The 25,906-nt window shown below is 36.1% G+C and overlaps 1 protein-coding gene across 3 annotated transcripts in view; it reads right to left on the reverse strand.

Annotated features, from left to right (window-relative positions):
• The window catches only part of LOC121878446 (glycerol kinase-like), a 47,122-nt gene that overhangs the window by 1,572 nt on the left and 19,644 nt on the right, over positions 1 to 25,906 (reverse strand). For all 3 annotated transcript variants that reach the window (XM_042384677.1, XM_042384676.1, XM_042384679.1), the window contains 8 exons: positions 23,584 to 23,801; positions 22,924 to 23,033; positions 21,664 to 21,766; positions 20,759 to 20,869; positions 20,085 to 20,341; positions 17,300 to 17,505; positions 16,073 to 16,210; positions 14,992 to 15,078 (listed from right to left, as the gene is read on the reverse strand). In XM_042384677.1, the coding sequence (XP_042240611.1) occupies positions 14,992 to 15,078; positions 16,073 to 16,210; positions 17,300 to 17,505; positions 20,085 to 20,341; positions 20,759 to 20,869; positions 21,664 to 21,766; positions 22,924 to 23,033; positions 23,584 to 23,801 (1,230 nt within the window). The remainder of the gene's footprint in view (positions 1 to 14,991; positions 15,079 to 16,072; positions 16,211 to 17,299; positions 17,506 to 20,084; positions 20,342 to 20,758; positions 20,870 to 21,663; positions 21,767 to 22,923; positions 23,034 to 23,583; positions 23,802 to 25,906) is intronic.

Here is a 25,906-nt window from a genome sequence, read left to right on the forward strand (position 1 = left end):
GGGCAGACGTTATACGAGGACTTACTGTACTTCCATAATAGTATATGAATGTATATAAAATAATTTAGATAGGTTAGTTTTTATAATGATGCTGTTTATTTATATTTTGTATTTTGATTATTCACATGATAGTCCTACTGTACAAACCTGTTTGAGTTTTGAAAAACAAACGTTACAGTATTTTGCAATTATCCTCACTTAGCATTCACACACTATGCATATACTGTACAGTATAGTTCAGGTAGTCCCTGATTTGTGAAGTTATGGTTTATGGAAATCCAAATAATTTTTTATCCCATGTGTTGGCTTACAAATGAAAAACCTGAAACAAAAAAAGTAATTTTCCCAAGTAGTAATGAAAATACATATGCTAAAAAATTACCACCAGTATGCCTATTTACTTGGGTACCTCTTTATTCTCTTAACATATGAACTAATGTTATTATTAAGTCTACAAATAAGCTTTTAGTGTACATGTACAGTACTGTATTATCATTTTCCTACAATCACCACATAACTTACTTACTCTAGCTCATGTGAAGGCAAGTAGACTCATCATTCAGCCAATTGCCTGATTGTCCAATTTCTTTTCATTTACGCTCATGTAATATGAGGAAAATAAAATAAAATTATGTGCAGTGAAGGTGTAGAATTTAGAATTGTAAGAGAATGTGTGGAATTTAGAGGTGAAGTTACGTTTGTAGGTGGAGCACCAGCTGACTGGACTGGTTGGCATATTTGCATCTCTTTGTGTACGTACTAACATTTTCTTTAGCCAGTGGCTTTAACCCCTTCATTGCAGGGATGCCACTCTTAATATTTTATTTGGCTAACACAAGACAATTTTATGCAGCACAGAGGGGAGCCCATACACAAGGGGTTAGTGGTCTACCTCAATGAACCCCTTCACTATGAGGATGCAATTTTTAATAATATATTTGGCTAATGCCAGATGATTTTATTCAACTCATAAGGGACCTTGTACATAGGGGTTAAGGCACCACTTTTTAAATATTTCAATCAACTCATAGTGAAATCAGTGTTACCATATTTTCATTTCCTCATAGATTGTCATTTGTCCTGTTTTCCATTTTATTTTTTTATGTTTAGCTCTACAGTATTAAACTATTTTATCGCTTGTATTTGAGGGCATTATTAAACAATTTAACTGCACTGTTCGTGCTACATAAGTAAACAAAGCAATAACTCATCAGGGGCTGACCATGGGATTTTCTTTTTGTAGAGAACAGATCTCCAATCATACACAGCAATGCGAGTCAATAAATTACTGTACAGGTACTTGTGCAATATAAATATCACTCATGCTGGCATGGTGTTACATACTGTTCACTTTATTTACAATCTTCATTGGCTTCTTCTATGTACTGTAGTAATATCCCTTATGGCTGGAACAGTTGGTGATCAATATATCTGGGTTCAAGAGATTTCTGGGTATTGAGATGAATCTTTATACCCGGAAAAAAATACACATTTACTTAATTTTTCTGGGCATTGGTGAATGTTTCCGAGTCTAAACTATGCTTCTGACATGGAGCACAGTTGCAAGGGATATGCAGCTATGCAGCTTATACTAGCTTGAATATTAGTCGTGAGGCTTAATTGCAGTCGGGCAGCCAAAGGGCTGTAATCATTTATGCAAACACTACTGTAAAAGGTATTTTGTAAATAAACAAAATATACTACTGCATACAATATACTGTACTGTACTCACCAACAGATGCTGTAATCTTTAGCTTGTGATGCAGGCAGTCCAAATGGTGATACTATGATGATACAGGATGGTCTGCCTTTGTCATGTTCACATTCCATACAAAGGTACTCTTTGATATGCTGGTTAAGAATCCAGGTTTACAAATTTAAAATTCGAGTAATTGGTGCTAATTAATGACCCTTGAATTAATGACGACAAATTAGAATATTTAAAATGCCAATTGTGTTATGCTTAAGTTTTATATTACATTTTTGTGCATTTTTGCATGAAAAGAGAGAGGCTTTAACATTTAAACATGCTACTTTTTATTTTCTAGATATTTACCTTACACTGTACCTCTTCTCTACCTAATGGCCATGCTGAGGGAAGGAGGCCAGTGGCCTGTGTTGGATCCTTCATTATTCTTGTTAATTTTTTCAACGACTATTTTGAAATCCAGTACAGTAAGTCCCCGTATAATGTCAGCCTGCTTAACATTGTTTCGGTACTACGTCACTAATCTTTAGATACCAAAAATTCGTTTAACGTCCCGATGACTCGGTACAACATCGTTTTGCGTTGTCATAGACTACTTTTCACGGCTCATCACCCTCTCTCGTCTGGCTGCGCTACGCTCTCTCGGCTTGGCGCACTATGTACCTCTCACTTGCGGAACGTCATAATATCCCCAAATGACGCCAAGCCAGTCTCTGTTACGACTTCACATCATTCGTGTGTGCTTAAGTGCTCTTGCTCTAAAACCTGTAATCTAACCAATAAAAATGGCTTCCAAGCGCCCATCAAGTGCTACTGATGCTAGTATTGTGAAGAAGCAATGTAAGACCATTGGCCTTGCTACGAAAATGGATGTATTAACACGTTTTGAAAAAGGGGAAGGTGCTGTGGACATAGCCGCTGTGCTAGGTCTAGCTCCCACAACGGTGCGTACTATTTGAACCAACGGGGACAAGATTAAGGTTAGTGCTGGAAGTGGTACTGTACTCCTTTGAGTGCAACTAAAACAACTCCTACTAGAAGCACTTTGATAGAAAAGGTGGAAAAGATGTTGGCTATGTGGATGGAGGATGCAGCATTGATGACAGTCTAGGCTGTTACACTGAGATCTACAAGGATAAAAAGAAGAGTACAGTAGCACCAAGCAGTCAACGCTGGATTCATTTTTTTGTCGCGGGACGGCAGAACCAGCATCTTCACAACAGTCTGCAAGCGCGGAGGAGCAAACAAGAAGGAGGAGGAGCAAACAGCGGTGGAGGAACCCCAGTCAAAGCAGGAGGAGGAGGCAGCCACAGTCTCAGTGACTCGCCACCCTCCTCCTCCGCTTCACTACCCACCACACACTCGCTCTACCACCTTCGCCCATCAGTGAGTACCAATACAAACTTAGTCGTTGTATATGTATGCACTATTTTCTATGGAAATGGCAATGATTTTCTATATATATATATATATATATATATATATATATATATATATATATATATATATATATATATATATATATATATATATATATATATATATATATATATATATATATATATATATATATAATGTATTTCATGAGGCAAAGGGAGGCTCAGGAACATAACTCCAGTATTTTATTTATTTCTTATGGGGAAAATTTATCAGCTTAACATCGTTTCGTATAACGTCGCATTTTTAAAAACGTAACCCCGACGTTAAGCAAGGACTTACTGTACTGTTCTTGATTCCATAGCTTGATCTGGTAGACCATTCCATAGGTCTACCACCCTCTATGTGAAGATATAAAGCCTTGTGGCCCAAAAAAAGGCCTGACCTATTACCATGTGTTTGAGCAATATGATCAAAACAAATTTTGTTCAAATTTCATACAAAGGGTCTCCTATACATACTGATCAAGGATCTCGGTTTAAAAATGTCAAATTTGAGTAGTGTAATTAGCATTAGAAAATGACTATTGAACTGAAAGGTAAAAATATACCAATCAGTAGGTTCTAGACCTATCTGTAGAGCTCCAGAAGATCAACATGAAGTTTTATGATTTGACCAAGATCTTAAAAATATATACCTGGACAGACAAGGGTAGCACTGCATGTCCTCATATATGTGTTGCAGAACATAACATTCATTGTCAGACAGTAGCATTATACAAAACCAATACAACTACATGATATTGCAGCACACATGCTTCAAATGTAGAAACATCTGTTCAGGCACTATAGAGACAAAAACCGGTTACCAGGTAATATGGCATTATAAAAGCATAACACATAATGCAAGAGCATATCTTTCTGAATTAGTTGAGGAAGACTGAAGATAATGTCAAGAATGGCTGATCCTGCCCTAAAACTGGATAGGAGGAAATAGTTACTATAGTGAATATGTGGCACAACTTTCCCAATTGCAATTAGAATACCTGTACATCACTGTCTTAATACCTTGACTTTGACAAATGCTATAGTACTGTATATACCCCATCCCATTGTTCTGAAGATTTGCTCTGGCTACCCTGCCAAATAATGAAACAAAGGCAGACAGTGCTATACCAATATACACTCTGAAAACTAGGCATGTAAAATGGTGTACTGTACTGCAGTGTACTGGACATTCACTGAAAATAGTAAGTCACATTTTATGTGATAGAGGGTAAAATACAAAAGAGAACAGCATTGTAGAACATATGATACATGTTACAACAGGTAGAAAGAATGAATGGCAGCAAATAATTGGGGAGTCTATGTTTACAGTATTCTTGATTCTACCAACTCTATACTGTACAGTACTAGATGGGGAAAAGGCTTCCAAAAGATTTATCTGGAGAGCAAAGATGATTCCCACCACCAGGAAGATCTTGGAAGGCAAACATGGAGAGTGACTGATATGTATGGGAAATAATTTTACATGGACCACTGTGCACATAGTTAGCTGACGTAACATAAAACCGTACGTATATCATAAAAACATCTCTCTCTTTATTGTGTGGCGAGTCTTCTTGTCCTCTCATTTACAATCAATATTCATACACCACCTATTCATTCTTTCACTTCGTCTTGTCAATTACTTAAGAGTACCATATCATCATTGGGACTCCTAAGTAACAATAAAAAAGAAAAGAAAAAAAAAAAGAATAGCCAAATCTGCCAAGCAATTACCAAGGAACTGAAAACACTTCAGTAATTCTACATTTGCTCTGAAATACGAGAAGTCTTCTGCTGTAAATACAACACTGTTAACTTTGTTCCCAGGACCTGAATCTGTTACTCTTGTGTTATTTGCCACATAAACGTAACCACTTCAGTGCCAGCAGTTTGCTTTTCAGAAACCAAACAAGGGAAAATAAAAATATAATTAACTAATCACTTTATTCAATGTAACTAAGTGATGTATGGAATAACTTTGATCAACAAATAATGACAGCCAAAAGCTTGAAATTAAATAATAATGCTAAAATCAACTCACATAACAATAAAACCTATTAGTAACTACTGTACTAAACAAATACATCAGTTAGTATCTATTGAACTACCCACTGTTGGGCCAAGCACAAAAAAACAAAAAAAATCTCTTATAACTGTCTAAACCCTAAACAAAATCATTTAAGCCTGCTGTAAGTTTGGGCTTTTCAAAATCAACAGCCAGACTACAGGCAAAATCATCCCAACCATTACAACATCTACCAGCCAAAAACATCTTCAAATGTTAAATTTTTGCCTAGGTATAGCATAATGATTAAGGTAACATTACCTCATGAAATGTGATTGCACAAAAATTTAATTAATACTGTACTGCACAGTACAGTACTCTCTTTCTGTAATAGCTTATGTTTACACACACAAATTTACCTCGTTAAACTGCATGCAATCTTTGACTTCCCTGATAAAATTATCTGCATGGCTGGAGAACAACAGTATACAAGAAGAAACCCACAATCCCAAAACTCACACAGTTTTGGTGATAACTGTCATGCTCCTCAGTGAAGGTACTGTTAATATATTTAAACTAAATACATTAAAGTGACTCAAGTGATGTAACAAATAGTGACATTTAAAGACCAATCAAGGTTCTGTATATAATTTTTATATTATCACACACACAAAGACCTTGTCCCAGCAACACTATGATAACTCAATAGTAAAATTTTCCATTTTGCCAGTGGGCAGTTCAATACATTTCTGTATACTGTAAATGAAATGAACCAAAATGTTACCCCAATATCTATGTATAGAACAGTACAAATTCACTTGCAACTACCAACATGATCTGCACAACTCTGCGTATTAATCTCCTGTATAGTACCTTAGTTTCCTAAACCAAAATATAGTACCATAGTGCAGCTGCTCCCAGACTTATGACGGGGTTAGGGACCCAAATCCAGGTCGTAAGTTGAAATGGTAGGAAGTCGAAAATGCTTAAATAATACATAGAAAATCTAAAATGGGTGTCTCCTTTTCTTCTCAGCACCACAAAACTCTCAATTTTAAGCTTGCCGGCCATTTTAAAGTGAATTACAAACAAAAATTTTGTAAGTACACAGTGCAACCCACTGACGTTGGGACTCGAACATACGTAATTTGACAAAATTTTGGTAAGACTGAGACGGTCGTATGTCTGGGTGGTCGTAAGTCGAGTAGGTCGTAAGTCGGGGAGTGAAACAATTAAGTGCATTGACAGTCTTGGAAAAATGCTACTCAATTACAAGGTTCTTGAAGTACTGCATTTAAAAAATACTACTTGTAAAGTTTAGTGAGATTATGGAAGTATAATTCACATACCTAATACAACAAACTTTCACTGATATACAAGATGAACAAACATTGATTTTAGTTGCTCAGCATTGTACAAGACTGTTTAAAAGTAAAATACTAAGTACTGAAGACCACACATGTGTAGTGTTTAGTATTACTATACCTGTACTACCATTAACCCACTGGATGAAACACAAGAAATCTTAGGTAACATCTGCAACACACTTCTTAACCCCTTCTACACCACTAGCAATGATCACAGTATGTTTGCAATACAGTACACCCAACAATTCACTGAAATCTGTACCATGGTTTTGGCTTGCAATGAAGAAATTAAGGATCCAGTGAAAGTAGGTCTCATAACCTTATTGGGACAGTGTAGATAAGCACATTGAATATAAGCTTTTGGTACACAAGGAGACAGTGTAGCCAGCACTGCACAAAATCACCTTCAACCCCCCAATTATAAAGTTAGGTACCCATTCACAGCTAAATGGATTGGGGATGCTAATGTGCAAGCTAACAACCCTCAGAACAAGATGTTAACACTGTATCCACTAAACTTTCACAAGTACAGTACCCAACACAATGTCACAATCATTCTATTTTAATTTTTTTTTTCAATTCCAAGAATGAGAACCCTTTCTACTTAAAATTTGTTATGACTTAATTAAAAATAGTTTCATTTGAATTTAATTGTAATGCGAAATGCACTGATATAATTGGCATTTATCAAACAAAATTTATTTTACAAATTTAATACACTTATAACAAACATTTTTAATTAAGTACCCATGAGTTACTTCTTAATACCAGATACTGCAATTAAATCATGATTTCCTCATTACATTATGAAAGTAAAAGTTGGTCCCATAAACATGACTGCCCATTAGGGACAGTGTGGATACAGCACACTGTATAAAGTACAGTAAACCCTCAATAACTCGGAATTATGGGGCTCTGGCCTTGCCGAGTTATCCCAAATTCTGACTTATCAAGGCACTCCCCCCTCCCCTCCTACAAAAATACAAAAATATAAAATTATTGACCCATATGTGTACATGTAATTACTAAATGTAAAAAAGTAACACTTACCAGCACTGCAGGCAAAGAATGAAGCATCATAGTAGGTGACACAGATGCATGGTAGGTGAAACAGAGGCATGGTAGGTGATGCAGGTGGCCAGATATGCTGAGGTTTTCCCAGAAAATTTTATATATTTCGGCTAATACATTCCGAGACCATACTCATGCCAAGTTATATAAAATTTTGAGTTATCAAATGCCAAGTTATCGAGGGTTTACTGTACAAAGCTTTCAGTACACAAGGAGGCAGCATGATCAGTACTGCACTCAACTGAATTCATTTCCCCAGTTATAAACTTAGGTACCCATTACAGCTGGGTGAACTGGGAGTACCCAGGGATTGAACCACTGACCCGTGGAACAAGAGGCGAGTGCTGTAACCACTCAGCCACTGCACTCCTTCAATACACAATTGTGCAATGAAGTATACTGTATAAGATATATCTACGGCAGCTAGTATAAGAAAAAGTGGTTGCATTTTCTTGTAATGAGTGAAAAACTTGTCTATTTACAGTATGCCAAATGACACTGGACAGGGGCATTATTTTTCCTTCTTTGAAACTCTCTAAACTACTACATTATACATACAGTCTCCTGTACTGTATAGTGACTGTTGGTCATTATCATGACAAACATTACAAGACTACAGAAGACAGGACACCCCCAGGATGGCTGGTGAGGTACAGTTCATGTTTTTATGCGTGTAGCACCAAAGCTTCATCAAAACACCACTTATTAAAATTAGAAAGCATTACAACAATAAGCATTAACAATAGAAATTTATGCTAAGTTACTAAACCTTTATAAACTTAAAAAATCAATAACAACTTCAATACAAGTCATCAGACCCATAGTTGGTTTCTATTTGGTTGTGTCCTTGGCAGATTTACTTGAACTATGTGGTAATAATGTACAGCTGGGTGTGGTATGCATGTAATGTACAATTATTTTTGTCTGCACTATAAAAATGCATATATTATATATATATTTTTATCCAAATTAAAATATTTCAGAACACTAATACTGATCCATGATTTACATCAGCACACAGTAGCTGATCACATGTTAAGAAAGATTAATAATACTTCCAAGTCATTTCTCAGGCTGTACAATAATCAATCATTGCACTGAATTATCATTAGCTTGGCTTATGAGCAGAAATCACTGGGCCTAGCAACAGTTAAAATGTAAACCACAGTAATGATGTTACTTAAATGCTAACTAGCCGTGCTTTTTATCGGTAATGAGTGTTTTTTATTCATATTTTTGAGTGGGGTGGATCATGGTGCGGAGACAGTGGGGCTTTTTTTTTATTATTAATTCTAATATGAAGGAGTGGAAGACAGAACCCTAGCAAGACCTTTGCCAACTTTTCCAAACCTAAATTTTCCCTATTATGTTAGTGAACATTAAATTGAATAGAAACGGTTCAATTTAATGTTCACCAACATACTGTCATGAGCCTATGTGTTAATTACTTGTGGGGATCATGATGATGATATATTTGAATAATCTTATATTCTAATACCTGTTCATACACTAAAATGTTTTGAGAGGTGTTCAAGAATACATCCCAACTGAAGCTCCCGTGTTAAGGGTGAAATCTCCCATATAAACTATCTTCAAACCTGGAAGCCCTGGGAATAGCTACACCCTTTTATTATAAAGAGTGACATAAATTTTAGCACCAAGGTAGGGGCTGCCGCCATGTTGATCAACTAACCATGATCGACCAACTTTATCTCACTTGACTAAGGTTGACTGTGAAGGCAGAAAATTACAACTGTATGTGTCTGACTGTGTGATTCCAAGAGAACCTCTTTTTGGTTTTTTTATATATTTAGTTAGGGCTGTCAACTTCCACAACCCACAATTGGCTCAAGTAATTGCTAACACTAACAATCTTCAATAATCAACTCAAACTTTGTAAAACAAATTCTCAATCAATTCAGAAGATACTTATTTCAGTTATAGTATCCTAAAAATTGCAATGCTAATCCACATAAGCATGGAAAATGGCCATAAAAATGTTGATGATAAAAATAGCTGAAACTCTCTAATATCAACAAGAAAGAAGCCTGCTGAAGGGTTCCTCAAGCTTTTGGCACTGGGAAATTTTCAGATAAGTTGTCAACACCGTTCATAGTTTCTTGAATATATTTCATAAATAAAGAAATAAAAGTTACTTCCCACACATGAGTTTTATACTATTTCTATTTAATCGCCTCCTCATTCCCTTACCCTACTCTTTGTTTCTTCCCCTCCTCACACGCTATACACACAACACCCTTCACTCTAATTAATCCTAATCAGTTATATAGTACATGATACAAAAATTTAAAAATAAATTCTAAAATCTGATTTACAATGAGACAAATTTAGAAATGTATAGAGGATTGTTCAACAAAGTTATGAATAACTGGCTTACCTGGAGGTCCAGCCAGGGCCTTCCCCAATGAGCTCAGTGTTAGTGCAAGAGGAAACTAAAGTACCCAAAGAAAACCTACCATGTTTGGTAGTGTCACCCTGGACAACCTTCTTGTATCACGACCCAAGTGTGTACTGAACCTGAATCAGAGTGGTGAGAGGCAAACCACAAACTTTATTAATGATATGAGAATTGCCCACACTGCTTTGTAATATCACTTATTCTTTGAAAGAGAGGAGTCTATTCTTTGAAAGAGAGAAGTCTACTGTCACATTAAGTAATGCAATTCTGATTATCTATTCCTATGATTCCTATTGTGTTTTTAAACTTCATGTTGTTTCCTGCCTATTGTCATAAAAATTTATAAACTTTTGTGCCTGTCTCTGCCTCAGCATAATGTGCAGGGCTGTGTGAATGGATATCCCAACAGTCATACATCTTTTTAACTGTACATTCAAAACACACACACACCCACACATATTAATTACTGATAAATGGAAATAAAAATAATAGGACGGAAATATAATCACAACACCTGTCTAAAAAAATCACAGCACTTGGGAAACTGTTGATTACTAATACAATGAAGCAGACAACCTTCCAGTACAAATCAACTAAAATAAAAACAGAGCGTAGATTATATATAAAATGGAACTAAACAATACAGGCAACCCCCAAAAACAAACAACATTAATAATACATAAAAGTACAGGGGTCCCCGACTTACGAACACCCGCCGATACAAACGGGGTTTAAACTTGAGATTTACAGTACAGTGATATCCCCGTTAGCCAGAACAATTGGTGCAGAGCACTTCTTGGAATGAAAGATTTCCGGATAACGAGAAGACTCTCTCAAAGCCGTAAAAAATTCCTCATCCCTGGAATTTTCTGGGTAACAGAAAACTGTTCTCGGAAGTTCCAGAAATAGCCCATTACATAATCTCTCGAACCCGGAAAAATATCCATCATCCTCGGAATTTTCCGGGTAACAGAAAATTTTCTCGGAATTTAAAAAAAATGAGCCTGATTTTCATCTCTCAAACCTGGAAGAAAACTCTCCCATCCCCCCGGAATTTTCTGGAATTTTCTGGGTATAGGGAAAATTTTCTCAGAATTTTATGAAAAAATTGTTCCCAAAGCCGTAATTTTCCAGAAAATTCCGACTTTGTAAACGATTTTCTGAGAAAATTTCAATTCCGGCTATCGGAGAGTTCCGGGTTTGAGGGATTCCGGCTAATGGAAATATTACTGTATTTTATTTACCTGATGACTTATTTTTTACTTTCATTTACTGTATTTTGTCATTCCATTTTCTTTTGTCTTGAATTAAGTCATTTTAGATGTGTATAAGGGCTTAGGCTATAATATAGTGGGGTTTTAAACATTGTTCTGTAAGTACAGTACGCACAAAGCATGTGTTCCGACTTACGTACAAATCTGGCTTAAGAACGTCCTCAGGAACGGAACTTGTTCGTAACCCAGGGACCCCCCTGTATATACTGTATGTTATGTACAGCAAGATCTCCTTAGTTTAATGGAAAAAAATCAAGTACTGTAAACATTTTTAGCCAGAAAAATGTGCAAAAATTCATATAATGATTTGCTCATGTCCTGTACAGTGTACCGGTAATGAAAAATAAACCTTATCGTTTTTGACAAAATGACATGTTATTTATTTTGATAGTTTAATATTAAGTGTCACATCAGGGTTCAAAGAAAGAACAAGGATTTTGGAGCTACTGTATGAATACTGTACATTATCAGGCCATTTTTTGTGTGTCTATGGGCAAAAAAATCTGTGCAATGACAATTTCAAACCTAACCTAACCCATGAAAGTAAACAGGCATAAAATATGCTTCAATCTAGGGGTTCAAAGTATGCATTACACTGACATTTATACCCATTAGACATAGTATAAATATTTTCTTTACACAAATACACAAACTGGCCTTAAACACAGCATTGTACAGTACCTTCCCTTTCAAGCCCTGACATGACCCTTAGTAATGTTATTATTCCACGTAATTGCAAAGCTTTTTCTACAAGTAACAAAACACCTAAATTTTTCGAAGAACCCTAAATTAAAGAGATTTTACTAAGAATTTCTTTAACAAAAAGTAATATGATTAATAGAAAAATAAAATTTTCTTTGACAGAGATACACGTATTAAGATGAATGATGCCATTTGGACTAACAAAAGAATATGTGCAGTTTAGCTGACAAAATACTGTACAGTACAGTATATTGGTTCTGAAGGCTCATCCTAAGTTAAGCAATGCTAAATGCTCACTTGAGAAAACCTTTATCCATCTAAAAAATTATACAAGTTTGTTTTTCATGTCCTTGTAAAATGACAGTAAAGTAGGAAATTCCTCTCATTAAATGGCATAAAAAAATCATATAAAATTACCCTATCATCTTGCTATTCTTAGCCAGTTCCTAAAATTTCACACATATTGTTTGTTTGTTTGACCAAATTTATACACAGATCTTACTTGGCTAAACATTTACCCCTTCTGTATCACACACCAAAACTGTGGTACTCACAGTGTTGGGCGTGATATGCATATACAGTACCATGGTTTTGGTCTGCACTAAAGAAGTGGTTATACAGTGGTCCCTCGGTTAACGAGCACAATCCGTTCCAGCAGGTTGCTCGTTAACCGAAAAACTCGTTAACCGAAACCATTGTTTCAATGAGATTTGGGTAATTGGTTCCAGCTCACCGAAAATTGCCTAAATTCAACAAAAAAAGTAGAAAAGTACACTTACTTTGAGGTGTGTATGTAGAAGGCTCCTGGATGATGATGATGGGAATTAGAATGGGGGTGGAGGAGAAGGGAGAAGAGAAGGCATTGGGGTGGAAGAGAAGTCACCCCATGGCACCATTTCACCCATAAAATTTTAGTTCTCTTGGTGTAATTCAAGATTATTTTCTTTAAATCAACACTGCACTGTATTATATATTGTCAATATGTAAAATAAATTTCAAAATGACCAATAATTTGCTTGGAAACACAGAAAAAAAGCATTTAGTTGAAGAGTCTCAAGCAAGATGTTACCTCCACTAAAAACAGAGAGAGACTAACGCCTGTCTGGTGTGTTAACAGGCTGGATGGCACGCCAGAAACTAGTTTCTTTACCTTCAATTATGTTCAATAATTGTTAAAATGACTAAAAAAGTAAATATTAAACTTTTAAAATTATTGAATAGTATAAACTTCTTGATATTTACTAAAATAGTAAGGAATTTAAGCCCTAAAACCGATTACTGTATTGGCGGACTAATACTACAGCTGGTGGACCGCCAAATGCAAGCGAAAACATGTTTAAGTCGGCCCGTAAAAAACTTGTTAATTGAGGGATTGCTCGTTAACCGAAGTTAATAATCTTATGGAAGGTAAATCGTTAACCGAAATCTCGTTAACCTAGGGATCACTGTATATTCTTCTTTTAATCTCAGGTTACCTCAGGACATTAATGGATCTCTAAACTTAATATTAATAAACCTGAACACAGTCCCAAGATACAGGACAACTTAGTAACAACACCCTGACTCCTTGTACATTTCATTTGTTCATTAATATTTTATTTTACATTAAATCTATATTCTGCATATTCCTTAAGTTTCTACACACAACCAAGTTAATAAAAATCTTAAAAACTTTGAACACTTAATGCCCACTACTGGCAAATGCAATCTGTTGTTACCCATACATTTCAGTCACCACATCACCATAACCTTTGCCTTAGTTCCCCACCTTTATATTTCTTTACTTACAAGACCCCAATCTTTCAAAGCCTTATCTTACTTCACAGAAATTTATGATGATATCTACAGTGATAGAGAGCTATTAAGTTTTAAATGGTTTCCTGCACAGTACAACTGAAAAACATGAAGCAAGGAGGCACTAATATATACCGAAATAAGATATAAAGACAACTTTATAACTCTCATGGTAATACAAGTTAGTAGCACTAATCACAGCCCCAAGACTGAGGTCACTGACCATACTAGTAATCATTCTGTAAACCATTAACAAACTAACCCCTACATTGTTAACACAACTTACATACCACCATATTAACCTCAGTAGTTACTCTATAACAAGTTTTTTAAAATTAGGTAGACAATTCCAGTAGTAAAATACTCTTAATAATTGTTATCTATATCAATACACACTGAAGAAGTATAAGTTTCTATGTATTAACTGCTAAGTAAATTATCTCCCATGGAACAACCTGAGAAGAGGACAACTTTTCCATTATCCTGACCACTTACTGAATAAGTCACTTAAGGCACAACCTTCTACACAATTCTCCATTACAACATGCAGCAAATATTTTCAAAACTCATTTACAACTCAATACAATTTTTCCCTCGATAAAATCAAGAGCAACACAGAATCTCCCTTATTTGCTGTCACTCATTGTTTCTAGCTACCTTATCATGTGTGTTCTGCCATGGTGTCCCCCTCCACAACAAAGCTCCAAGCTATCCATCTGATTTTCACCTGTTTCATATACTGTACCACCTTAGCATCACATAGCTGTAGCATATGTGAACAATTTGATAAAAGGACGAGTTATCATCTTAACCAAAGCTCAAAATATTTATAAAACTGGGATCATTCTGATTATTCCTTAACCCAACCATGATTATTAAAATTAAAGAAATCATCCCAAAACCAGTTGACAGAGTAAAGATGCACATAGATATATTTCTGCATGATGTGTATGTAAGTAATTATAAATTGATAATATCAAAACAGTTATATGCATCTTTTTCAATTTGCTGGACAAAGTTGTTACATCAATAAGCATTCAATACTCTACTACAACATGTCCACCACACTAATTACACTTATGACAAAATAAAAATTGAGACAAAATAATTCAACTACAGTACTGTACTTCACTTACTGCACTAGCACCAGCCTCTCCATGCAGGTACACAAGCTAACTAGAGACCTTGAACATCACTAAACAACCAAATTCTACTTGTGTTCACTACCTGGTCCAGGCTGCTTATCCCTTGGTAGCTCCCAGCCCATGCAACGCTCCACAGCCATGCACCATCGCTCGTAACGCTCTTCACGCTCTGTAAGTACAAAATTCTTACAATAGTATACATTCAAAATCTCATTATTACCATAAATGCTTTAAAGGTAACTTCAAAACCAGCTGTGCAGATGAGCAGTGCCCAGCGGACAAGCTAATGTTTTGAGGAAAATGCTTTGAAAAAATATTTTCAGGTGTTGCACGACTCCACTTCACCCCGCATGTTTAACAAGGGAGATCTTTCAATGGGCCGCTTGTCAACAGAGTACCAGAATTAGTGACCAATGTCAGGTGCAGGTAATTTACTTCTACATTAAGTCACCAATCTCCCTCTGGTCACTCGGTGTCAAGTTATCAGCTTTTCAAAGGAACCACCAAGCTGAGAGGCTGCAGATATGAGGTGACAGGAGTCATGACCTCACGTGACAAGTATTACCTACAATGATACCAGATAATGAGGAGGGGGGGGGTAGTTAGGGTAGGTGATCACAGGTGCTGTCTCCACCTTCCACGTGACAGGGTTATGACATCATTTGTCAAGGGTTACCATCATTGTTTTAAAGTGACTGCACATTATATTGTATGATTCTATGTCCAAGGTTCTGATACAACAACTACAAGTACTACAAGTTAAGAAAGATAACCTAATATGAAAGAAGTCTGAAATCTGGGATGGATCTTACCAATTAACTGCCACTAGAAGGACCACATCTATCACACACAATATTCAGTTCAATCCTGAAAATTATTGATGTACACAGTATATATACCTAAGAAATTAACTTTGCTTTAGTGCTCTTTCTGTTCTCAATGATGGCCAGGTACTCTGACTACTTATGGGGATGCTTAAGGCAATTAGCACATCATACCCATTATAGGCTGGAAAAAAGGAAGAAGAGTAATTAACCCTTTAGAGGGCATATCATTAGGTATTTTATTATGGCTAACGTCAGGCGATTTTATAAATCAGATTATTACATCATGCTTTTCCTCCGGTGTTCACATATGTTTTTTATTGAAATTGCTTCACTTACCTTCTGGCATTATTGTAGGTGTGAAGTCATCAGTAGTGGGAGGGGATAGTTTGGTTAAGTCCCACACTGCTATGCCTTCTGCTGCCCCAGCTGCCATTGCTGCTCCTAATGCAGTCGTTTCAGTCATGCTTGGACGCACTACAGGTAATGAATTGTTTGTATTAATTAAAGAATTGTCCTAAAAGGACTACAGTTCATCAGTGTTTTAAAATTATTTCAAGTTCGATAAATGTAAAAATTTTCTGACTATGGAACGGAAGGTGCTGATTAGTTTGGGGAAAACACCTGTCCCTTCACTACAAAACAAAGTGTTTACTCTTTGCAGTGGAATGATAGAGATCATGAAGGTACAGCAAGTGGGTCTAGGGGTGTTAAGGGGGACAAACATAATTATCAAAACTTCACGAGACTTAGAACTGTCATTTTTCTATTAGAGGAAATTAATTGTTCACATTTTTCAAGGAGACACACAACAGCTGTAAACTTTAAAATATATCTTTTAATAACTGGAAAAAAGACAGCCCAACTTAAACAGTATAAAACAAAATATCTGTTTGCTGTTACAAGTGACAAGGATGTATTTTAAAGTCTTACTATAAATATCTTAATTACATGTACAGTATCAAGGACAGATTTTCAAACAATTCCTCTCAAAGGACAATGAAATCTACCGAAGATGAAGACGACTATATCTTCCATATCCGAAAAATACCATGAAAAAATTTGGTTAAAATCCCTTTCTTTATTCTCGAGTTGCTATGTACGAAAGAGATGAACAGAGATGGATACACAGATGCTGGGCTTCACAATAGTTCTTTATATGAAAACAAGGGGAAATACTGGCAGAATAAACAAAAACTGATACATTACAGATGTGGGAAGCTCAACGAATGATAACCAATCAATTTTGACAGTTAATTTGTTTCCATCCATTGATTTACCAATATTGTATTTGTTGTTTCTTGTATTTTGAAGCCTCATGACTCAAAATGAACCTTCCCTAGTTTCTGCTTACACAACATCTCTGCAACTTCAAACAGTGGTGTGTTCAAAGAAATTGCCAAAAGAACTGTCCAAATGGGCATGATTATCACATTAAAAAACCAGTCACTTTATCATAGTTCTAATTAAACTATAAATAATGAACTTATATGAAAGAATTGAGGGCTCCCTTAACTAATCAGTTAACCTTATTACACAAGGGGAAGAATAAAAAACATTACTCACCAACAGGTACGCCCGCTAGATCTGCCTGCAGCTGCATCAGTGTGTTGTTACAGGTCATTCCTCCATCTACCTGCAACTTATTTAGGGCAATACCCGAGTCCTTTTGCATTGAGTCTAAGATTTCTCGAGTTTGAAAGCAGACAGCCTCGAGCACTGCTCTTGCCAGGTGGGCTCCTGAGCTCCCTTGAGTTAAGCCGCATATAGTTCTGTAAGATACACCAAAAGAGATACTGGTAATAAGGACAACAATCCATAATGGAAGAAACCTAGGCGCATCAGATGAAAAAAAAAGCCCATTCTCGTTGTGATGGAGGGTGGTTGTATTTAAGCACAGACTCTTCCTTCAATTGCTGTTCATTTGTTCTCTTTAATCAGAGTAACAAATGTATTCTGCTGCAGTGTTCCACAACACAATCCCCCAAGATGTCTACTGAATCTTTTTATCCCCTATACCTCTTTATATTCAAGAAATAATTCACCAAACAGCTAAATAATGAAATGGAGTCAAAATAAACCAAACAAAGTGTTAACAATGCAACAAGCATATATAACGAGAGATATGCAAGTTAGTATTCAATACAGACTCCAACTATTCCTGGGGCGACAAACCCCATATGAGGAGGTTCAACTTGTACCGGGGTATTGATAAGGGTCCAAGTCAAATGGGTCCCAGACCTAAAAGGCCCCAATCTAACACAACCATCATTATTGGTGCTCATAACAACTGGATCCAAGTCATCATGGTTTGGTTTAGTCCTATTTTTGACCAATTGCTCTCAACATTGAGTATATCTGTGTACACACACCTACTTGGGTATGGGAGCAAAACTCTATCTCATGAGTCACTAGACTAACCTGACTCAAATGACAAGTCAATGCTGTAGTCTAGTATGTCTTCAGCATATCATATAAATTTGATGAAAACTTTATATTTAACATTCACTATACTGTCTGTTAAAGTTAACTGAGGAAGAGTGGAGGAGATAGAGAGGGAAGGGTGTGGTTATAGGGTAGGAGCGAGGGAGAACAGAAAGAGAAAATTGTCTCATTCTGAACACGTAGACAGTTAATCTTTACGGTTTATATAAAACACATTCAGTGAGTGTGTGTGTCCCTTATGCATATCCAGATTTGAAGATAGAGAGCTAAAATTTAGTAGGGAGGTGCGGGTGGTCTAGAGGATACTCGTGCATTATTTCAAATACCTCCACGAGGAGTGAGTCGGCCACATAGAGGCTGACCACGAATCCTCACCCACAGGTCGGTCCACAGTTCTGAAGAGGGCAGGGGAAGGTTATTAACTATCTCCTGTCCCTCCACCCAGGTGAAGCTGGGTAACTCAACTATTAAAATATAAAGTATGTAATGGGAAATTATTTAATGTAGTCTGTCGATACTCTACTGACAATTAAGCCATGGTGAGGCAAGGGGATAAAAGAAGAAAAGTATGGGATAGAACCTAAATAATCATAGCTGTGTTCTCTAATGTGGAAGAGGGTGGACACACTACATGCTTGAAAAAAAACAATTCAAACATCCAACTTTGTTAATCTGGAGACATTACTTATAAAACACTGGTTATGAGTTCTTTGGCTGAGATATTGTGAATGTTCCCTCTTTTTACATGTGGCAAATATCTTAAAGGAAGAAGTTAATCCAGGGAACTGACACAGAAGGTGGCGTCACCAACCCTGCTTTGACCACAAGACTAATTCCATGTGTTTTGGGCCTGGAGTTTAGAGAGTTGCAAACTGAGCTTTGGAACTCTTTGTTTAATCTTGAACCCTAATTTAGCTGGGACCTCAATGGCAGGGTTTGAGAGGGCATGGTAATTGGCCCTTTTGGTGTTATCACAGGGGCAGCAAATGAGGAAGGCCAAGTCACAAAAGGTTAAAAGCAATACTTGCAGTGTGGTTTAATTATGAACGGCTTCTCTGAAGAGACCACAGTAGATCCCTTCCCTGATGAAAAGGGAAGAGTCACACACTTGTTTAAATTTAAGTCTGACAAATACTTTAATATATTTATGGTACATCAAACAGAGCAGTCTTTTGATATTCCAAGTCCATCTGATATAAAGAAAGTTAACAGATATAAGACTGACAGTATCATACGTAGGAAATATAACACATCAAGTATTATTAATACTTTGGGAGAACATTGATTCCTTTTATTTCCTTTGATTAGTCAACTAAGTTCCCTAAATATACCTTCTGTAACCTGACCTTTCTTGATCATATTCTGTAGTCTGGTTCTATGACAATCATCATGGTAACTTATACAACTGAATTCCAAACTCTGCCTCCATAAGACTTTCTGCCAATTAACTTATATGTGATAAGTGTAAATCTTAATGTTCTGAAATCCAATACTGTACATTATATTATACATTTTAATTTGAGACCCAGTTGTATGTATACCATGTTCTTGGATATGAATATTTTTATTCTACTCTTACGATCCCTCCCCTCCTTTGACACATGAAGACCCAAGTTGAGAGCATTATTGATTCACTCATTTGATCAAACAGTACTATCTTTCTAGTTGCTGTAACAGGTGATTCTGCTGTGTTGTTTACCTTCCACAACAAGGCACCTTTTTTTAAAATACATATATTGATTAATCCCTTTCCCTATTACTGCCCTGGATAGTACAAATCAAGAGCAACACTGACTTTCATCTCGTATGTCCTCATTTGTTCTTTCTAATTGTGATGTCTGTTATAAATCCTACGACATGAGAATCATTATCATATTGGGATAAAACTATAGAGTACTGTACTCACCCTCTGGCATCTGTGCGCCAATATGGAGCGTATAGGCCAGAGAAGGCTGGAACAAAGTAAACGCCTGCAGAGTCTTTAACTGACTTTGCTAATGGTTCAATATCTGCAGATGTCTTGATAATATTAAGGTTGTCTCTGAGCCAACGCACAGCAGCTCCAGCTATGGCAACAGAACCCTCTAAGGCATAGATAGTTGGGGCATTTTTCCCAAACTTGTAGGCGACTGTTGTGAGAAGGCCGTGATTACTCTGCACAATCTACAATGGGAGAAATATTATTATAATATACTTGTACATAAAACACCTTTACAACTCTTACAGTTCATTAAGATCTACTCTAATTCTGTCCTTTAAAACATAGTAAAGTTAATTAAAATCTATACTAAATTTTCCCACTAAAACAAATGAGAATTATTAATGATATGGTATACAGTATTAACCTAATATGTGATTTCAGCATTGCTTTCACAACTAATCACAGAACCTAAATGAAAAAATCACAATACAGGTACTTGAATACCAATGCAGTGTTATAAAGGTTCACACATTCCTAATTCAGGATGAGCTGGCCCTGAGAACATCATGGCTGAAAGTTTTTATAGTGTAAAATTTACCATCAACACAACTACTATATCCAAGGCTGGCAACTACAGAGTACATAATGCATCCCAGTACCTGAGTTCCTGTGTTATAGAGCAAGAAACATCCTGTGCCATATGTGTTTTTGGCCAGGCCACGAGACAAACACATCTGCCCCACTAGCGCTGCCTGCTGGTCTCCCAGTACCTGTAACATATATATATATATATATATATGCAAGAAATGATGCAAATTTTAATGGAAATTGAAAGAATAATATGAATAAAATCTAATACTAGCTGTCCCTAAAGCACTATTACTTTAACTAGGGTTAGGTCCCCAATGACAGTATGTCATCAGGATAAAATAACACTAAAATTAATACAAATATGGAACAAACTTATTTTCTAGGTTGTTTAATGATTACTAAGCCCTCAGGTCTTTCCCTTTGTTAATCTGGATACAACCCTAAAGTCTTATAAATCTTTCAAGACACTGAACATCATTCAGATTAAATACTGTAATATATCAATGCTTAAGAGTTTTTAATACACAAGTAGTATCAGAAGTAGACATCCCCCTAATGTATATTCTAATATGGTTACTATTATTTCCTACACAGTAATGTTGACTATATCTTCTCTTCATTTTACATAACTTGGTATAAAAATACAGATGCATGTTTTTCAATCATGGGGAGAAATACTGTACCCACTTGCTCAGGCCCAATATTCAATGATGATATGTATGAGTTATAAAATTTTCTCTCTATCTGTACTTTAACAATTGGAGAAAGAGTTGGGGTAAGTGGTGTAAGACAAGTGTAGAAAGTGACAGGAATGGGCTAAATAAAATAAAATAAAAACTAAAATAAATGCTCCAAATTCTGTATATTTGTTCAAACATTCAACTCGAACAAATAGTATATTATGCGATAGTCAACCTTCACACTGACTCACATCACTTATATTACACTGTGCCTAGTGAGACAAAATACTTACCCCTGAGATTGGCACACCAAGAAGGGGCCCTTTTGTGATATAGCCGTATATCTCAGAACTACTGCGGATTTCTGGCAGGACAGACATAGGTATCTTGAAGAACCTGTAAAAATAATCCTCTGTCATAAATGAAGCAACATCCTAGATACCAAATTACTAGCACATGACATATTGTTGAGTCTTATCTGTACATATAAGGCACAACAGTATTAATAAGCACACCTTTAGACTGCTGTTTCTATACAGGGGGAGAACTATTCCAGACCCCCTTAACTATCCCTGGCACCATCCAAACTGAAACTACATACCGTACCTTAACTCATCTTTGTTTCTCCAAGTATCCTCAATGCACATCATCTAGCATCCTCTTCTCATTCTACCACTACTTTTACAGTCAATATTCTGATTTAGTACAATACATCATCCCACTCATATCTGAACACAAATAATCTACTTGCTACTATACTGTCTGCCTTTGATACACCCTTAAAAATATTAATGTATGAACATCCATCCTCTATAATACAGGAGGGGAGTAGGGTGGTCTAAGAATATTTACAACCAATATTTTAATGAACTACAGTAAATAAAAGAAAAAAAATGAACACCAGACTAATTAAGCCACAGTGACATCATTACTCAGATAGAATCTATTATTTGGACGTCCATATCAGCAGCGAGGCACAACTGTTCAAAACAACAGCCAGCATATTACAAGTTCAAGTAACATAATCATACTGTACTGTACTTATGATATATTTTGGGTAAATTCAGTTGTTTTTAGTTGAGCTCATAAAAAATTAGTACGTGTTGGAAATAAAGATATGGTAATATTGTCCTGTACTTTCAGTAAATTCAGTTACTTATTTTATTTAAAGTGTTAATAGATTTGGGTAAGGTTCTAGATTCTAGAATCTGCAAAGAAGATTTTTTGAAAGTTCCCGAGTCCTGATATACGTATGTACAGTATGTAGCATGGATGGCCATGTGCAGTGTAAGATAAAGTTGATGATATGGATTTGTACAGTATACCTCTGGCAATGAAACAGATATGTTCAAGAAATCCACTTCGTTCTCGAGAACTTCACTTTCATAAGTAGATTTTTACTGTACTGTATACCATTATCACACACAAAGGCATACAACAGAAACCCTAAAGATTATAATTCATAGTTACTTTATTTTTTAAAATTGAAAAAAAAATGGTTGAATGTCAAAATTTTAAGTTAACGATATGGATTAAAATTATTTCTCCCTTACTTGCAGAGATTTGGGTCCCATTGTAATGTAGATATATTCATAAGCATGGTGCGAGAAGCATTGGTTACGTCAGTCACATGCAGCCCACCATCAAGGCCACCAGTCAAATTCTGCAATATAAAAATCAAGTGAGAATAACAGCATTTTAATGGGAAAATCATATCAATTTATCACTAAGAAGGTTCTCCTTCATTGTGACCTTGATCTGGACATGTGAAATAAAAGTGGGGGGGGAATGAAGGAACAAAATAAATTTCAAATAACCCTGGGATGATGTGTGAATCTGGACTTACCATTTTGAAGTCTGTGTAGCTAACACTGGTGAGCATATTGTACAGCTTAGCTCAGTCACTCTATAAAATAACTATTCCTTTAGTGACAATATTGCTACAGCATAGTACAGTATATAAATGTACATACAAGTTCAAGAATGGTACAAGACACACCTTCGATAAATGTAAAATCAAGGACCATAAACCATAATGAGGTACTGTACAAGTTATGGCCTTGATGCCTTCATTTCCAGAGTAGTTTCACCTATACATTGTACTAGTATACAGTCCTGTCATAATTTTAAAAGGAAAAGAAGATAGAGCAATTGTCTCGGTTTCAAATTAATTAAGTGTAAGACAATACAAAAATTTCATTTAATTGACTAACCCATAATAGCCAGGTGTCAATGGTGCCAAACAAGAGGTTGCCTTGTTCAACCACCTCCTGAACCTCCTTCACATTATCCAGGAGCCAACGTAATTTCAAGGCTGAGAAGTAGGTGGTGATGGGGAGCCCACACATATCCTTCACATAATCCTTGTTCTGGCCGGGTGTTTCCTTCAGTATCGCTTCCACTGTGCTGGTTGTACGGGCATCCAGCCACACTGAAAGATGCAGCCAATTACTGGTTTGACATTCTCTTTTTATTGTACTGTACACATAATATATAATAACACTTGACTATCATTATCACCCACTTAAAAAATATATAAAAAGGTGAATACAGTGATATCCCCATTAGTCGGAATAATTGATGCAGAGCGGTTCCAGGACTGAGAGATTTCCGAGTAAGGAGACAAATTTTCCCATCCCGGTAAAAACTGTATACATCCCCCGGAATTTTTCTAGGTACAAGTTGACAATCCCTTATCTGAAATCCTTGGGGCCAGACACATTTCGGATTTTGGAATTTTTCGGTTTTCAGAATGGTTATTTTCTTTATATATATTTTTTTAGCCCATCCGGGCACAAGTCACTGACCCACATTGGGGCCTGGGAATAGAATAAAAATAATAATAATAATAATAATTCATAGGTCTAGGTCGTGTTTCTCACTTTTGATCTTTTTTTCATTCTTGTATTTCTTTATTATTATTATTTTATTATTACAGTATTATTGTTATTATCATTATTAATATTAATTTTTATTATATTTTACTTTTATTATTGTTATCATTATTATTTTATTTTGGTGTATTTTTTATTAAAATTTTTATTTTACTATGAATAATTATTATTATAATTATTATTACTATTACATTTTCGCCCCCCAGGCTCCGATGTGGGTCAGTGATCTATGCCCTGGTGGGCTAATCCCTGTTTAAAAAAAGAAAAAAAAAGAAACAAAAAAAAAAAAGAAAAAAAAAAACAAAAAAAATTGTCCCATAAAAAAAAACTTTTGGTTTTCAGAGCTTTTCGGTTTTCGGAATTTCGGATAAAGAGTTGTCAACCTGTACTACTGTTATGGAGAAGTCTTCTGAGATTCTAAACTGCGCATCTCTCGTGGGCAGACAGAGCTGTATTTATTTACGTGAACACCACTGTACAGTAGTACGTATACAATACAGTGATCCCTCGGTTAACGAACGCCTCGGTTAACGAAATTTCGGTTAACCAACTGCCTTCCATAAGAATCTTCAATTCGGTTAACGAACAAAAATTCGGTTAACGAATTTCTTACGAACCGACCTCAACATGTTTTCGCTTGCACTAGCCGGGCAACCAGCTTTAGTATCAGTCCGCCAATACATTAATCGGTTCTAGGGCTTAAATTCCTTACTATTTTAGTAAATATCAAGAAGTTTATACTATTCAATAATTTTAAAAGTTTAATATTCAATTTTTTAGTCATTTTAACAATTATTGAACATAATTGAAGGTAAAGTGACTAGTTTAATGTGCGGCATCCAGCCTCTTAACACAGCAAACAGGCGTTAGTCTCTCTCTGTTTTCACTGGAGGTAACATCTTGCTTGAGACTCTTCAACTAAATGCTTTTTTCTGTGTTTCCAAGCAAATTATTGGTCATTTTGAAATATATTTTACATATTGACAATATATAATGCAGTGCAGTGTTGATTTAAAGAAAATAATCTTGAAATACACCAAGAGAACTAAAATTTTATGGGAGAAATGGTGCCATGGGGTGACTTCTCTTCTGCCCCAATGCCTTCTCTTCTTCCTTCTCCTCCACCCCCATTCTAATTCCCATCATCATCATCATCATCATCCAGGAGCCTTCTACATACACACCTCAAAGTAAGTGAACTTTTCTACCATTTTTGTTGAATTTAGGCAATTTTCGGTGAGCTGGAACCAATTACCCAAAAACCCATTGAAACAATGGTTTCGGTTAACGAACTTTTCGGTTAACGAACAGCCTGCTGGACCGGATTGAGTTCGTTAACCGAGGGACCACTGTATATTGTAAATAAACAAAATTAACATCCACACTTCAGGATGCAGGCCGTCCTGTGACATTCCTATGGATACCCAGTCATGTCGGTATCTTGGGGAATGAGGCAGCAGATGGCCTTGCCAAGACTGGCTGCAACAAGGCCACACCTGACTACGTTGTTCCTCGAACACTCTTACAGATTAGGACCCAAATTCGCCGCAAACAGAGAGAAGCTCGGGAAGCAGCCATCCCCCTGGACTCCCCGCCCACCTGGTACGATGTCCTCCGTAAACTTCCTGACCTCTCGTACGTC

This window comes from Homarus americanus, unplaced genomic scaffold (genome assembly GCF_018991925.1).
Source record: "Homarus americanus isolate GMGI-L3 unplaced genomic scaffold, GMGI_Hamer_2.0 scaffold41027, whole genome shotgun sequence".
NCBI lineage: Eukaryota > Metazoa > Arthropoda > Malacostraca > Decapoda > Nephropidae > Homarus > Homarus americanus.